This window comes from Anabrus simplex, chromosome 1, assembly GCF_040414725.1.
Source record: "Anabrus simplex isolate iqAnaSimp1 chromosome 1, ASM4041472v1, whole genome shotgun sequence".
Taxonomy (NCBI): Eukaryota; Metazoa; Arthropoda; class Insecta; order Orthoptera; family Tettigoniidae; genus Anabrus; species Anabrus simplex.
Window position 1 is genome coordinate 1,687,065,983 of NC_090265.1, and position 17,412 is coordinate 1,687,083,394.

Genomic DNA, 17,412 nt, shown 5'->3' on the forward strand with positions numbered 1-17,412 from the left:
ATTACCCCGAATGGACTATATCAATTCAAAAAAGTCCCTTTCGGTTTGAATCTTGGCTCACAAATTATGCAGCGGTTTGTGGATTCCTTGTTTGCTGATATCAAATATACATACTTATTTCCTTTTATTGATGATATTCTTATTTATTCTTCAGATTTTGAAACCCATTTACTCCATGTTCGTGAAGTATTGACTTGCCTCCGCTCAGTCGGCTTAACTGTCAACCCTTCTAAGGTGCTTATCGCCCAGACATCTATAAAATTTTTGGGTCATATCTTAAGTTCACAGGGGGTGGCTGTCGACCCTGAAAGAGTTTCTGCCATTCACAACATACCTCCTCCTTCTAATCTTAAGCAATTACGTTCTTTTCTTGGGATGATTGGTTTTTATGCCAAATATATTCCCAATTTTTCTTTACTTTCCGAACCCCTTAATCTGCTTAAACGTAAAGGTATCAAATTTCATTGGTCTTCTCTTCAACAAACCGCCTTTGATACGTTAAAATCTAAGCTCTCTCAGGCCCCTCTCTTGCAAATCCCTGATTCAAGTTCGTTTCCGGGTATCATAATTCTGTTGCTGACGCGCTATCTCTGCTTTTTGATGATACTTCATCTCATTTTTCTGAGCTTAATCAACTTCCTATCAACTCTGTTACTTCTATTTCTTCCCTTATCAATTTTCCCCTTTCCTTTCAATCATGTCTTGATCATCAAAAACTTGATCCTTATTGTCAACAACTTTGTCAAGATCTTTCTTCTCCCGATTATTCTGGCCCCTTTCGTCTCCACAATCAGCTTTTAATTTTCAAACCTACTCCGCGCGCCACTCCTCGTCTCGTTCTCCCTTCCAGTCTCCGACAAATGGTTTTTCAATATTTCCATGGATCCCCTGTTGGGGGTCACTTTGGCATGTCTAAAACTTATGCTCGTCTTGCTTCTCAGTTCTTTTGGCCTCAGATGCGGAAAGAGGTATATTCGTGGGTCCGCTTATGTGACTTGTGTCAGAAACATAAGCCCCCCAATCATCAGCCCTATGGTAATTATGCTGCCTTCCCCCCTACTTACCCTGCTGAGAAATTCTATGTTGATATTGTGGGACCTCTTGTAAAATCTTCGAAATCTAACTCTTATATTTTCACCTTACTCGATGGTTTTTCTAAATTTATTGTTCTTCGTCCTTTACGAACTATTTCTTCCCAGATAATTATTAACTTACTATCTACCCAAATTTTCCCCATCACTGGAATTCCTAAAATGTTGGTGTCTGATAATGCTACTGTTTTCACTTCTAAACTCTTCTATAATTTGTGTTTTTCTCATGGAATTAAGAAAATCAATATTTCCTCCTACCACCCTCAAGCTAACATCGTTGAGCGTTATCATCGTAATCTAAAATCCCTTCTATCTATTTTTCATTCACATGATCACCGGACTTGGGATGCCGAATTACCTTATTTTGCCTTGGCCTCAAACGCTACTGTTCATAATTCAACCTCTTATACTCCGGCTAAATTATTTTTAGGCCGTGAATTACACACCCCTCTCTCTTTGACATGGGATTTGTCCTCTTTGTTGAACACACCACCTCATCTTCTCACCCCTGATCATTTGCAAGATGCTCTCAAAAAGTTGTTTCAAGCCAGAGACCTGCATAAAAAAAACTTACAATTCTCGGGTTCGCTCTCCCACCTTCAAACCTTTGGATTTAGTTCTCTTCAAAAACCATCCCATCAGTTCCTCCTCTCAACATTTATCTGCTAAGCTTTCTCCCCGTTGGCTTGGGCCCTTTCGCATTCTTTCCTTTCCGTCCCCTGTTACAGCTTTGTTGCAATCCTTGGACAATCCTAACGATATTCGTAAGGCTCATTTTTCCCTCTTAAAAAAGTTCTCCGCTTAACCCCTTGGCTTGCCGCAGGGATGGACAATTCATACTTCATTTCATCTTTTTTCCTAGTGTACTATTGTTTTTTCTTTACTTGCGTTTGTTCACCCATGTTCCCCCCCCTTTTTTTCTTTCTCTTTTTTTCTGTGGTTCATATCTTTGCTTTTTTCTTTTGCTCACCCGGTCATGCTCCCTCCACACACTTCGTCGCTTCCTCCGGCTCCCCCATCGATCATTTCCCCTGATGGGTTTCTTTTTTTTTTTATGGGACACCATCTTATTAAATACTCCTCTGTCATTGTACTTTCATTTACTTAACTTTTTGTAAAATTTTTTGTACGGCCATTTATATATACATATTGTAACTTTTATTGTAAAACTTTTTTGTAACCCCTTTCCTTTTCTTGTCTCATCCCTCCCTTTTTTTTCGATCTGGATCGTTCTTTCTCCTTTATCCCTTCCCTTCTGCCCCTCCCTTTTTTTTCTCTTCTCTTCTTACTTCTAATTCATGCCTGTTCTTGTTTTTTGTTTTTGCCTCCTCGACGACAACTCTCTCTTCGTGTTCCTGAGTTCGGCGCCCCTCTGGAGCATCAATGGACTTTCGTCGCTTCTACACCCAATCCTTCGGATTTCTCCGGCTGCTGGGAGTATATAACGTGCTCTGAATTTTTCTACTGTTTTATGGATTCTACGTTTACTACGCTGCATATGCCGCTACTAACCTGCCTGTGCTCTCTTCGCCCGTCCAGTTTCAACTGCTCGTGCTGCTTACCCTCCCTCCTTCCTTCCCCTACCGCTTCGCTGCGCATTGGGTACTGTATGCTCTCGTCCTTTCTGGACGCTTCTACCTCAATATAAATTGGCCTGCTCTGGGCTTGAGCAGGGAGTTGGGATGAACACGACAATTTGTGTGGAGGGAGGACTTGGTTTTATTTTGCTACCAGCTGGACTGTGTGCAATGTTTCTTTTAAAATGTGCTTTTGTATACCATTGAAAAGCTACGACTGCTGGACGGGTGAGCGAAAACTTTAATTTATTTCATTTTCATGTTGTTCTTTGAACTTTCTTGTAATGCTGCACTTCCTTAATTTTCAAATTGCTGTTACTGGCCACCAATGACAGTTCATGTTGATAATAAGCTAACTGCAGCTATTGATAGCGGTACCTTACTTTGGAATTACATTACCATCTTACTCCGAAGTTGGACTTTGTGATACGTCAAGTGATTGCTGCGATATGAACCATTGAAATTCAACTGTTTTCCCGAGCAAACGCATGAATAGAATCAATTGAACTATCACCTAGCTTCTGTTTGCTATTTTGGAATTTCATCGATACTGACTGATCCTATTTTTCCAAAACCCTGTTGGCAGCCATTGGTACTCTTTTCTTTCACGTCCCTCCCCTTTCCCCACCTTCCTATTCCGCATCCCTTCCGCGCTTTTTTTCTTCTACTTGTATTATTGTACAGTGGCCCATGTGTCTTTCAAATTTTAATGTCTTTTTTGTGTTCATACGTAAATTTCTGTTTTCCTTGTGTAGGACACTCCTCATGTAAAAGAGGTTGTATTATTATTGAAGGTTTTGACTCTAGCTGTTCTCTTTGAAAAACAAATTAGAAAATTAATATGGTCGTCCCATTTGTTTTTTCCTCTTTTGGAAGTCAGAACTAACTGACCTTTGGATGATTGTTGTTTTTCTTTGGCTTGTAAAAATGTTTCTTCTGGGTGTTTTTTGTTAATATATTGTTATTATGAAAAAACTATTTCTTCTTTGCCCTTTTTTTTTGTCGTATGCCTTTCCTTGCCTTCAAAATTTGGTACCTACCTCGGTTCCTCTGAATATATGGACTCAGTGAAAATGCTTCCATTATGCGCTCTGCTGAAAACCTTTCACCTCGAAAATTGAAAACTACCTGTGAAACTTGTGCACTGACGGACTTATATATATATATATATATATATATTTTTTTTTTTGAGTGTTGTTACATCCCTTTTGCTACGCCATCAGGTGCGTTGATTAGTACTGCGTCAGTTGGATTAGTATCCTGGTTTATGCCTTGTGTTTTTCTTGGTGCATTGTCTTACCGTTCCCATTCTGGTGCATGGCGAGATCATATTCTGAGCGTACATACTTTACCTAATAATACGACACAAACCTACCCATACCACCAACCGTCCGTCAACGTCACACTCTCAACACCCCACAAATGTTTACGTATGAACACAAAAAAAACATTAAAATTTGAAAGACACATGGGCCACTGTACAATAATACAAGTAGAAGAAAAAAAGCGCGGAAGGGATGCGGAATAGGAAGGTGGGGAAAGAGGAGGGACGTGAAAGAAAAGAGTACCAATGGCTGCCAACAGGGTTTTGGAAAAATAGGATCAGTCAGTATCGATGAAATTCCAAAATAGCAAACAGAAGCTAGGTGATAGTTCGATTGATTCTATTCATGCGTTTGCTCGGGAAAACAGTTGAATTTCAATGGTTCATATCGCAGCAATCACTTGATGTATCACAAAGTCCAACTTCGGAGTAAGATGGTAATGTAATTCCAAAGTAAGGTACCGCTATCAATAGCTGCAGTTAGCTTATTATCAACATGAACTGTCATTGGTGGCCAGTAACGGCAATTTGAAAATTAAGGAAGTGCAGCATTACAAGAAAGTTCAAAGAACAACATGAAAATGAAATAAATTAAAGTTTTCGCTCACCCGTCCAGCAGTCGTAGCTTTTCAATGGTATACAAAAGCACATTTTAAAAGAAACATTGCACACAGTCCAGCTGGTAGCAAAATAAAACCAAGTCCTCCCTCCACACAAATCGTCGTGTTCATCCCAACTCCCTGCTCAAGCCCAGAGCAGGCCAATTTATATTGAGGTAGAAGCGTCCAGAAAGGACGAGAGCATACAGTACCCAATGCGCAGCGAAGCGGTAGGGGAAGGAAGGAGGGAGGGTAAGCAGCACGAGCAGTTGAAACTGGACGGGCGAAGAGAGCACAGGCAGGTTAGTAGCGGCATATGCAGCGTAGTAAACGTAGAATCCATAAAACAGTAGAAAAATTCGGAGCACGTTATAGTGCATACAATAAGTTGAATGCAAACAATAAACCTCTTGATAGTTCCATATTGACTTACAAATCATAAATCCTAACTCTTAAGAGAATTTGTATTATTGGTTCATCTTTCAATACAATTCAAATCTTACACTACAACTCATGTGAAAGTTTTTTTTTTTCTTCCATTACATGTTTCAGCCCTCAATGAGCCATCTTCAGCTGGTTTGAACAATTGACAACAACATCTTAAATACAACTAGAACTATTTTTAAAATATGATACAAAAGTGATGGTGATAAGTTAACCTAGAAGTTGAATCGGTTACGGGCAAAAGGAGTGCAGTAACTCATTCTCCACCAATCTAACTGTCTGCTAGGTCATCAGCCCAAAGGTACCACCAAAACTTATGGAGTTAAAAAGAAACTGCAAAAACCAATGGCAGCACCAAAATGAGGTATACTATAGAAGATGAAGAGTGGAGTGGTTAGCCATAGCTTTCCTCACTGGGCCAGGAATGGCTACTGTAGCACGACTAACCCCATGAGTAACACCATTCAAAACATTCAGATGGATTAATCATGTTCTGACTAGCATCACTCAGCACCATCTATACCTCAACAGCTACAGTACTGTCACAGCCATGGATGAAACTGAGTCTTTGATGGTAGCTATATTTTTCCCCTGCCTCTGCCAAGAGACAGATGCAAAAATACTGCATCCATCAAGAAATGGCACCAGATGAGCTCCACCAATCAGTCATGGTTTTCATTAAATTTGCACTTTTCTGTGAAATCTTTCATTTCTAGTTTGTACATAAGTAGACTGAACAGTAATGTTGATGGATATGGTATTGTTTTTGATAGAGACATTCATTAACCAAGCTTCGTACTAAAGATGTTCTGTGATAATACTGTAAATGGTTTTTCAACCTAGTTTTTACATCCCACTGACTACTTTTGACAGTTTTCATAAATACCAAGATGCCAGAAATTTGTCCTGCAGGAGTTCTTTTATGTGTTAGTAAATCTACCAACACAAGGCTGACATATTTGAGCACCTTCAAATACCACCGGACCAAGCCAGGATCGAAGCTGCCAAGTTTGGGTCAGAAGGCCAGCCCCTCAGCCGTCTGAACCACTCAGCCTGGTGCCAAATATTGATGATGGTGATGTAATTGATTTCAATTTGCTAGTATCAAAGGTCAGACACACAGATATTGCTGCAAGACAAATCAATGACACCAACAATTCTTCTATTCAAATAAGTGAGATTAAGCCTAACGCAGAAACACTGTCAGAAAGAAACAGAGATCAAAAGCTAAAACATAAATGTTCTAATTTTATTTCTTCTAATACCGGTAGATGTTCCCACAAATGTTATTGCATAAAGTTTCACATCAGGGGACAAATGTATAAACTATTCTGGGACCTCAAAGATCACGATTTAAGAAGAGTGTGGATAGCCAATCCTTTTGAGGAACATCCTGTGAAATAATGACACACTTTCCTGATAACTTTTCAAGAACATTCTTTCTTCCAATACCAATGGATAATGGTGTGGATGAGAATCGACATGTCTGCAAATCGACTTTCCTAAGTGTTATAGGTTATACTAGTTAAAAAATGATCACAGATACATTATTTATAGCTATCAAATATCTCAGTGGTAAGGAAAAGTCTGAGACACAGTTTTTGCATTACTAGTAATTCCCAACACTCTCTATTGTTTCTTTCACTTCTTAGAAGTAACAGCATGTTGGAGGTGATGTAGCTAGTGATGATCGGCATATGAGGGGGAGTGAGCTTCGGGTGCCCACTCCGCAGTTTAAAAAAATGTAAAATATAGGCTGACCGTTATCTAGCATCATCAGATGCAGACTTGATAATACAACTGCTTTTTTAGCAGTATTCAATTTTAGTAGAAAATGGCAGTGAATTGGACTATAGGTCTTGGCTTTATCTTCCCTATCACCTATTTACTTTTTGCCATAGAGGGATGAATCACCATTAAATAGCGTCATGGTGAGGTTCGAACCTTCAACCTCCAAGTTCAGGAGTGAACAAGCTACTTAGCCAAACTAGCACTGTTAACAGAGCGGTATTTTACGAAGCAGAGACTCTGGGCTCTTTCAATCGGTGCCTCCGGAGAACCTCCGATTGAATGACAAGCGCGTAGTATGAATTTGGTACGGGAAAAAGCGAACACGTATTTTTACAGGAATGTATAACTTATTGCTATTATTGCGCGAAACTACGCACCTCCATTAACTTAATACTTGAATTATTTGGCGGTATTAAAGATACCAGACTTATCGATATGTAACCCAAACAGTGTGGCCACTTGTTGGGTATACTTATTAAATGACAACTAATTTATTATCATCCACCTACAATCATCCCCGTACAATTGGTGGAACCGATATCATCAACTGTTTTGACTCTACTCCTCATCACTATTGGACAGAATTATATTCTCTTGGGCTGGTCCCAGCCTCTGGCAGACCTGAGAATGGTTTTCCATGGTTTTCCATTCTCCTGCACTAAGATGAATGCCGGAATAGTTCCTGCTATAGGCCACAACTACCAAACCCCTCACCTTTACCGAACATCTTCATCGGATAAAATCTCCCTTGTCTGAGAGACGGCGTTATTCTAGAAGACCTGCCATCCCCGTCAGGATGGTAGTGGTGGTAGTAGTAGCTATATCATCTTTCATTGAATTTTATTTTCAACACATATTCTTGTGAACAACTGAAAGTTTCTAGTTCTCTTAACGGAGCGGAGGTGCACTTTTACTCGGAGCTTCCGATTCAATTGTCCCATGTTTTACAGCGCAGCATTTAAAGACATGAACTCCATCACTCATAACTAACTTTTCACCCATTAAAATGAAACTTTTAAAATCCATAATTACAGAAGATAGTTAACTACTATACTGCAAAAAAATGAAAATCCACAGCCTGTTTTCAGTCATTCAACCGGGTCAGGGATGGAATGAAAGAATCCCCCATCTAGTGGCGAGGATAGGAACTGTGCCAGCTGCCGAAGCCTGTCGCCTGGGGCAATTTCTAATGGCTGACACATGAAATAAAATTATACTGGAGTGTGTTAGTGGAATGAATGATGACAGGGAAAACCAGAGTACCCCATGAAAAGTCTTTCCCACCTCCGCTTTGTCCACATGGAGTGACCAGGATTTGAACCACGGAACCCAGCGCTGCACTGCGGAAAAGAAGAAAGAAATACTATTATAATAATGAACACTGCGTATTGTATAAGTTCTTCACAAGTAGGGTCTACACTTTTCTGAGAAATAATTGAACCTATGTAGATATAATGTTAGTTGTGGGTATCCACAGGGCTTGTATCTAGGCCTACATGAGATATGAATTATATGCTGATGGTAATTACACTTTTTTATAAAGAATATTACATGCGAGGATGCATTCATTCTTCTGAATGGCTATATGTTCTTTATTAAGGGGTGTTGTATGGAATTTCAGTGATATTGATCAATTTCTGTTGGCAAAGCTATAAAGTCCACTCCGCAATGTTGGTAACACAAGGCAACACTATGTGGTGCACACGAAGCGACTGTCCTTCGTTTAATACTTAGGTTTCCACTAGTAGCGCTGAGGTAAGTAGAGACGAGTAGAATACCACTGCTGCCAACTATTGGTTGTTGGTATGATACGGCTATACTTTTTTTCCTTGCCATGCGGACAGTATGCGCTGTGGCGATAGAAAAGAGCCTTTCGAAGGGAGTGTGGCCCCAAAGGGGCCAATGTTATCATAACAGAGATTGACCTGAAAGTGTAAAAATACATTAAAGCTAATAAATGACCTTTATTTCTTGCCGTACGCCCCAAGATTAAAGGAGGAATTGAGAAAGTGTAAGATTACCGTCCGATGCCATGACACTTCTTCATGGGCCTTTTTAGTCTTTATTCTTTTGAAGTGGTTGGTAACATCGGCCAATGCCCATGATCCTTGGCAGAAGCAATGGTTAATGGTGCCTGGACCACTACTTTAGATTATGAAAGTAAATATACTTCTAAGGGCAGGTGGGTTGGACCCTGGCAGGCATAATGAACACATCTATCCTCCAGAATAATTTATAGGTAAGAATAGCAGCATTGAAACTATTATGAAATAATCCTTGCAGAGTGGACTCTATACTTCTACCATTTCTGTGTATGTAGGCAACGCTTTTATGAAGGTCAATCAAATATAAAAATATAAAAGAGCATGCTGTTAGATATTTAATGCCGTTTCATCAGTATCGCTCACAATGTCGGAGCAACAGGTGCACCCCTCCACTGCGCAACGCATAATTATAAAATTTCTTGCTCGTGAAGGAATTACAGCGGCGGAAATTTGCCAGTAATTTACTGCACAGTTCAGTGATCAAACATTGTCAAGGACGCGTGTGTTTGCCTGGCCTAAAAAGTTCAAGGAAGAACGAGAACGTGTGGAAAATCAGGAACACGATCGCCATCCTCGGACCAGCATTACAGAAGAAAACATTCATGCGATTGAAGACATTATTGACGCTGATTGACGGGCGAAATTATAAGAAATTGCAGAACAAGTCGTAATTAGTTATTGGAGCTGTCAAGCAAACATCACAAATGACCTGCAGTTCCATAAAGTGTGTTCCAGATAGGTCCCTCACCTTTTTACCGAAGACCTGAGGTTGAGACGTTTGGAGGTTTGTCAGAGGTTTACATCCAGGTTTGCGGAAGAAGGTGATGCATTTTTGAGTGGGATTGTCACCTGTTACGAAACATGGGTCTACCACTACACTCCCAAATCCAAATAAGCCAGTAAGGAGTGGCGGATGAAAGGGGAGGCAGCACCAGTGAAAGCCAAGGCTTGATTGTCCATTGGCAAGGTTCTTGCAACTGTTTTTTTTTTATCGGCGAGGAATTTTGCTGATCGATCTTTTTCATCATGAGCGACGCACAATCAATGCTGCTTACTACTCCGAGCTGTTGAACAAGGCAAGGGTTGCATATCGCCGCGCCATGCGGTTAGGAGAAAGCATATCGCCGCACAAGACGAGACTAACCGATTCGACAGGTCATCCTTCTCCACGACAATGGGCGGCCCCATACGGCTCTCTCTGTCTTCAAGCTACAGGAAACGCACTGGACTACACTTGATCACCCTCCTTACACCCCGGACTTATCGCCCTGCGATTTCCATTTGTTCAGACCGCTTAAAGAAGCTCTAGGTGGGCAACGATTTGAAGATGACGAGAGTGTCAAAGACTCCGTGCGCATCTGGCTGCTGACACAACCCTGTTCTTTTTATGACGAGGGCATCAAAAAGCTGCCCATATGCTGTGACAATGCATTTTCAAAGCAGGAAACTATATGGAAAAATAAATTGTAATTGCCTTGTGTTTTTCAATAAATTAATTTAAATAAAAAATAAAATCCCGTTTATATTTGATCCCCCCTTGTATAGGGTGCCTACATTCATGGGCATAAGTTTGAAATTAGAGCCCAAGACGTGTGTACAGTGGGAACTATTGCTGCGAAGAGGAGGCGGCCCTCAGGTAGTGATGTGCGCGAGTGACGCTTGGACTCGCGAGAATCGAGTCTGGCGAGTCCAAGCCTCGCCGAGTAACCCGTGCGAAGTACTCGAGTCTCCACTGTGATGTCACGATCCGTAACTGCGACCTGTTGCCGAGCAGTCGGAAGAAATGCCCCAATCATTAAGTACTATTACAACAGCTACGTAAATGATGACCATAACGTGAAACACGCGAGTGTAAGTCCGTAACATATTTGTTCCAAAATGTCATTCATTTAGTTTGTCGCACAATGACATTCTTCCTTTTCTCCTTCGTCTATATTTAGTTGGGCTCGTTCATTACAGTGCCTCTGTAGCGTAACGGGTAGTGTTATTAACTCCCATCCTTGGAAGCCTGGGTTCAATTCCCGGAACCACCAGAAACTTTAGAATGTCAGGAAGGCTGGTATGTGATTGAAATGGTACATGCAGCTCACCTGCAATGGGGGTTTTCCCGAAAGGAGCTGCACCACCTCGGGATGAGGATATGAGTTTGCATATTTGCATTATATCGCCCTGTAGGTTAGCCTTTGGTAACTTGAGATACGGAGTGAAGATTAGGAAAATTTAACTATTCATTGTAGGCTTCCTTCCCTCTTCCTTGTCTATCCCTTTCAATCTTCTCATCCCCCACCAAGGCCCCTGTTCCGCATAGCAGGTGAGGCCGCCTGGGCAAGGTACTGGTCATTCTCCCCAGTTGTATCCCCCGACCCAATGTCTCACGCTCCAGGACACTGCCCTTGAGGCGGTAGAGGTGGGATCCCTGGCTGAGTCCGAGGGAGAAACCAACCCTGGAGGGTAAACAGATTAAGAAAGAAAGATTACAATCTAGCTGTATCCCTATTTCACATTATCAGGGTGTGAAGTGTGTTGAAACAGATAAGATGACAAACTACAGCTCCCTGCAAGACTTTTAATTAAAGAAGTCCAGATGTTTTATGTTTATTAGGAGTCTATGAGACCTCACGTCACCGGTTAAAGGATATAATGGCATTAAGAAAAGCAATGAAAAATCGATATTTATTATTCAGCAGGTTAATATTAAATGCACACCGGTACCTAAGATATTTATAATTTGGTACAAATGTAAATATTAATCGTAAATCCTCCATAATTTCAGGTTGTGTTCACTACGGTAACTGTTGGTGGGACTCATGATTCAAAGCATGACGAAAGAGATCTTAACATTATAGCTGCACTGAAAGAGCCAATTAGAGCCTGATGAAAATCCGTTCGACACGAGTTCTATTTTATTTCACGATTTATTTCCCGTATTGGAAGATATATCTACAATAGAGGCGTCATGCTCCGAGGAGATTATAACCCAAACAGCTGGGGCAGATGACACCATACAAGTGTAATCAGTGACTAAAGCCAGTGATAACATGGAAGTAAACGTACTAACCGAAATATTGTCGAGTCCAGCACACCCAAGCACATTAAAACTACAATGAATGACTGTAAATATATTATAACCACTTCATTATCACTTTCTAATGTTTACGAAAGTAATATAAGACCTTGTACGAAATGGTAGGGAGTGGCGCCTCATAGCGGTATTTGTTGGAATCAGTTCTAACATAGAGGTAACTACAGCACTAGCTGCAGTTACCAGTCTTCGCGGAGATAACTGTGAAGAAGCCGATAACTGTTGTTTCGGAAACTCATTTTAAACATATCACCATGTTAAGTCACTGGTATTATGAGAGATTATCACATGCTGAATCAGACTGATAGGCATGACTGTGTACGTATTTGCCAACCATTTTTCATTGTAGAAAACTTCTGCTAGTAAAAGTAACTAGATATTACCAAAATAACCCTAAAAACATTTGCGTAGAGACATCTATCGGAGGACGAGAGGTACTAAACATGACGATAACTGTATATACTGTTTATTACCAGGGCTTATAAATCTGGATTTAAGTTTCCGGAAACTCATCAAAGTTAACAGCACAGTTAAAGTTACAAGCGCTTTTAGGTAACTCACAGGTAACTGTGGTGTACCAGAAACCGGCCATAAAAATATCTTAAGACAGTCGCTAGTTATGTACATTCATCTGAACACACTGCAGACAATTGCCAGTGCGAGACGCAATGTTCGGTAGGGGGCGCAATGTTCACACAATATTGTAGAGATCAGATATACCACACACAGCATTAAAAGCTTTGCGGTCAGCTATTCTTTGTATAGTCACGAGCGTACAATAATGCCCTTTATAATATCAATAGATTAGTTGAAAATGTACTTTTGTCCTGCCTGATCTCTACAATTTCACACTGTGCGCCGGTAAAATGAAATGGCGTATAGCTTTTAGTGCCGGGAGTGTCCGAGGTCATGTTCGGCTCGCCAGATGCAGGTCTTTCGATTTGACACCCGTAGGCGCCCTGCGCATCATAATGAGGATGAAATGATCATGAAGACAACACACACACCCAGCCCCCCTGTCGGCAAAATTAACCAAATTCGCGACCCTGCCGCGTATCGAACCCGCGACCCCTGTGACCAAAGGCCAGCACGCTAACCATTTAGCCATGGAGCCGGACTGTGGTTCATAAGCACGTGTCCATACGTTCCTTAGTTTACGTTACAATATGGTTTTGTTGTGTAGGCCTATACATTCATGTAAATACGGCATAATGTACATGTTCGGCTGTATATATTGGTGTGCAGTAGAACAACGAATGCCCTAGCTGAACGTCTACAACGATCAATTGATTGAAGGAATGCTCTGGGCATTTGGTGAGGTATCCAAGAATAACATAATTATATTGTTTCCAACTCCGGTATTTTGTCCTGCCGTATAATATCGTACTTATTTTTTCGGTAAGGTACTGTGTATATGCTTCGGGATTAACGACTGTTTCAAAGGGTGACTGTGTACACACTTCTTTAAAGTGATGTTAAGTACCGGTACCGCATCGCAACATCAGTTTGTACATTATATCACTGTGCATTATTGGGAAATGGACCCAATACTTGTCCTTGGCCTACCTACAATATTAAGCATCGTGTTGTTTCCATACACGGCTCGCAGATAACGCTGCCAGCGTCCTCGGCCTCGAGTCCCTCGAGTTTTACGATCCCAGACTCGAGTCTTCGCAAGTCCATTCGCAGCCCATCACTACCCCCAGGTTAACTACCAAAGATCCGTAACTGCTTTGTCTTCGTCGGTAGTAGGCTACCGGAGATCACCGGAGGAGCGCTGTGATTGCGTTATCCGATTCAATCAGCAGGAGGGCCGCCACCTCTTCACAGCGCTGAACTAGAGGTGTGACGGTCCAGAAATAATGTGTCACTGCTCCAACTGCTCCAGTGACACGACTGGAACAGTGACACGTTGCCGGTCCAGTGACAAACCGGTCCAACCACATATGGAGCTGAGGAGCATGGCATAGTATGCAGAGCGCGGTGACACGCTGCCGGTCCAGTGACAACCGGTACAAGCACAAATGGAGCTGAAGAACATAGCATAGTAGGCTTACGTAGTCAGCGGACGCACGATTTGCTCTGTTCTTCGATTATGTCATGATCACGCCTGTCTTATCTGATTCGATAATGGCACACTGGTGGTAGGTTGAAAGTATAGAAAATATTTTTTATCTTCAATTAATAAATTCATACATAATAATGTTATTTGTTTTACGTCCCAATAAGTACATTTACGGTTTTCGGAGACGCCGAGGTGCCGAGATTTTGTTCTACAGGAGTTCTTTAACTTGCCAGTAAATCTACTAATAATAATGTTATTTGCTTTACGTCCCACTAACTACTATTACGATTTTCGGAGACACCGAGATGCCGAAATTTAGTCCCGCACGAGTTCCTTTACGTGCCTCTAAATCTACCGATACGAGGCTGACGTATTTCAGCACCTTCAAATACGGTACCACCCGACTGAGCCAGGATCGAACCTGCCAGGTTGGGGTCAGAAGGCCAGCGCTGAACCGACGAAGCTACTCCGCCCGGCACAATTTTATTTCAAGAAGTAAATTACAAGTAGACTTTGTGGAAAAAGTAACGATACCGGTATTTTTTAAATGTAATCGTTACAAGTAATCCGATTACTTTTACCCAGTTACTTCCCAACTAGGAAAATGATAAAATGATAACATTTTGTGTGCAATTCTTCCCTAAGATTCTGACATTTGAATTACCTATAATGTTGTTTAGAAATCGCCGATGATCATTTTGAAATATCTGACGTTTTAAAAGGTATTCAGTGTTGTGAATTTAAAATGTTCATTGATCATATTCGCCAGATTAAATGATTAGTTATAGTATTAAAAGTGACGTTTAACTATATTTTAACTGTGTTAAGAAAAACAGTCATTAATAATAAATTATTATTGTTTGTAGAAACGTTTTAATGCTGAAGTAGATTACTGTGGATTTCTTTCGTTCACATGAAATATTGAACACCATACCGGTATGTCTCCGTCCTCTTCTTGTCACAACCTCCCTAACGGTACGGGACGACGACGGCTGTGTCACTGGACCGTTTGCGAATAGCAGTAACAACACTTCCCGGTACAGCAAACTGCGAGTCGCAGCGCAAGACCGTCACAGTTTGGTCACAGTAGCAGACAGCAGTGGACCGGTAGCAGCAAACTGCGAGTCGCAGCGCAAGACTGTCACAGTAGCAGTGGACCGGTAGCAGCAAACTGCGAGTCGCAGCGCAACACTGTCACAGTAGCAGTGGACCGGTAGAGAAGAGGATCCTGGAGCAGGTTGTCACTGCTCCATTCGGAGGATAGGTGATGCGTACCGGTACGCCAGTACCGACACACCTCTACGCTGAACTACTTAACCTACATGGGCGCCCGCAGGATCTTTTCCAAGGGGGGGGGGGGGGGGCAAATTAACAATTTTCTTGAATATAAAAACCAATATAACGTCAGCAACATTAAATTGTTTACAGAAACTTCCTGTTATAACATATGCTAGATGACTGTCAGTAATTTCAGTTTATGAAATAGTCAGGTATTATATTAAACAATTGAACATCAACATCTTTAGAATTCCAGGGGGGGGCAAGTGCCCCCCCCTTCCGGGCGCCCATGTTAACCTACTTTCAACGAGATATGATCTATTAAGTATGCGTTGTGACAATGGACCGTATTTTATACGCCTGTTCATTGATGGAAAAATGAGAATGAGATACGATTACGGTCGACTTACAGTGAATAACAGACCCTCGGCATTACTCTATCACCGAACGCCCACTTCACAAACAATGCATAGTTTAAGTGCACTGAAAAATAAATAAAGAGAATAGGAATCATGCCAGCACGTGTAAAGAACAATTGTAAGGTGAACAACAATGTTAAAAAGTGAGCATCATTTATAAAGAGAGTCCTTTATAGATTCTACAGCATTGTCACACTTGGAACTATTCGGTATATAACATTAAAACTACCGATACAGCCTACATAAATAATAATCAGATCACTCAAAAATTAATTTACCATGGTCTTGCTGCAAGAATTACTAAATACTCTATAGTATATTTGGTATTACGTACTATTAATTCATAAGCAATAGACATGAAGTTGTGAGTCAGGCTAGGATGCACAGGAACAAAATATATATATATTTATATCTATATATAAAGACGATGGCAAAATAAGCATAGCATGCATAACGTATTTTAGAAACTTGCCGGTGTTAATACCGTATCGCATATGGTACTGCACGAATGAAAAGTCTTCTTTCTTCTTCTTGATACTTGATTGGGCTCAGTATTTAACTAACACCCAGTTCCAATACTGTACGTATAAAACATATGAATGAAAAGTCAACGTTACGCTGAAAACCTCTTTCGTTATACATGCACACACCAAAGAGAATGGGTAAGAGGCGACTCTGAACGTTATTTTCCACTTCTGTACACCACGGCTGCCGCAAAGATTGACGGGGATTGCATGTTAACGCCTCTGGCCGTCATAGGGCGAACTAAAATTACCGGGCGGGCGATTTAAGTCGTTTAGCTTGTCGGGTCCCCAGGTTCTCATCCTCCCTCCACTCTTAAATATATTCATTTCTTTTCTTTCATATATGTTTTCTTTCTTCCTTTCTTTCTTTCTTTCTTTCTTTCTTTCTTTTTTACCTTTTTTCTAAAATACTTCCTTTTGAACAATGATACACCTGGAGGTTGGCCTGTGCTTTATTATTTTTTACTCGAGAAAAGAAGCTTGCTAGCCTGTGCTGCTTATTATAATTTTAATTTTACTAATTCACAAAGCCATGAAGGATGGGAGTAACCGGCCTGGCCCAAAGAGCACTATAAAATAGAGGTGCTAACGCTGCGCATTTCGTCCCGCGGATGCGCAGCATTGTAAGCAAGCAGGCAGGCAATAATGAGTGTATGTACACAAGCCGTGAAGGTTGGGCCAAGACCAACTAATATTGGGCCGAAAGCTGGGCGAAGTTCTCCCTGTCACTCTCGATCACTGCGGCGATACACGACTCTGAAATGGAGGCAGAATATAATGAAAGAAAGAGGGCAGAAATCCACGTCATTTTCAATTTATTAAGAGATAAGTTATTTCTGTTCATTGCAGTTTATGTATTTTGACCGGGTACAATAAAGAGGTCTACAACCTCAAATATTTTTTAAATGTACGTAATGAATTACAATTTTCACCGTTAAATTTGAAGAGGTGCTTTAGAAGCACTTTTGATATAAAACAGAAATTAAGATGGATAAGCTGTGGCTTGTGGTTGCTTGGGTTTAAATTGTCTGATAAACTCACGAACAATCCAGTCATGCTTACCGGGAATAACATCAGTTATCAGTTAGATTATTTATTTGAAGACATACTGTACATCTATTTGGTAGATCCGTTTACTTCGTTGTACTTCAATCTTGGAGAATAAATATCTAT

General features: G+C 40.9%; 1 protein-coding gene across 2 annotated transcripts in view; it reads right to left on the minus strand.

Moving 5' to 3' along the window:
- Window positions 1-16,322, minus strand: part of LOC136881909 (gastrula zinc finger protein XlCGF57.1) — a 52,580-nt gene extending 36,258 nt beyond the window's left edge. Inside the window, exon 1 of one of the 2 annotated variants that reach the window (XM_067154364.2) lies at window positions 16,188-16,322. Coding sequence is in view for 1 of the 2 variants with exons in the window: in XM_067154355.2 (XP_067010456.2) it covers window positions 16,050-16,073 (24 nt within the window). In the remaining variant the exon portion in view is untranslated. Of the gene's footprint in view, window positions 1-16,049; window positions 16,167-16,187 lie in introns of those variants that run through there. The other variant, XM_067154355.2, reaches the window with a different exon arrangement.
- Window positions 16,323-17,412: the final 1,090 nt, after the last annotated feature.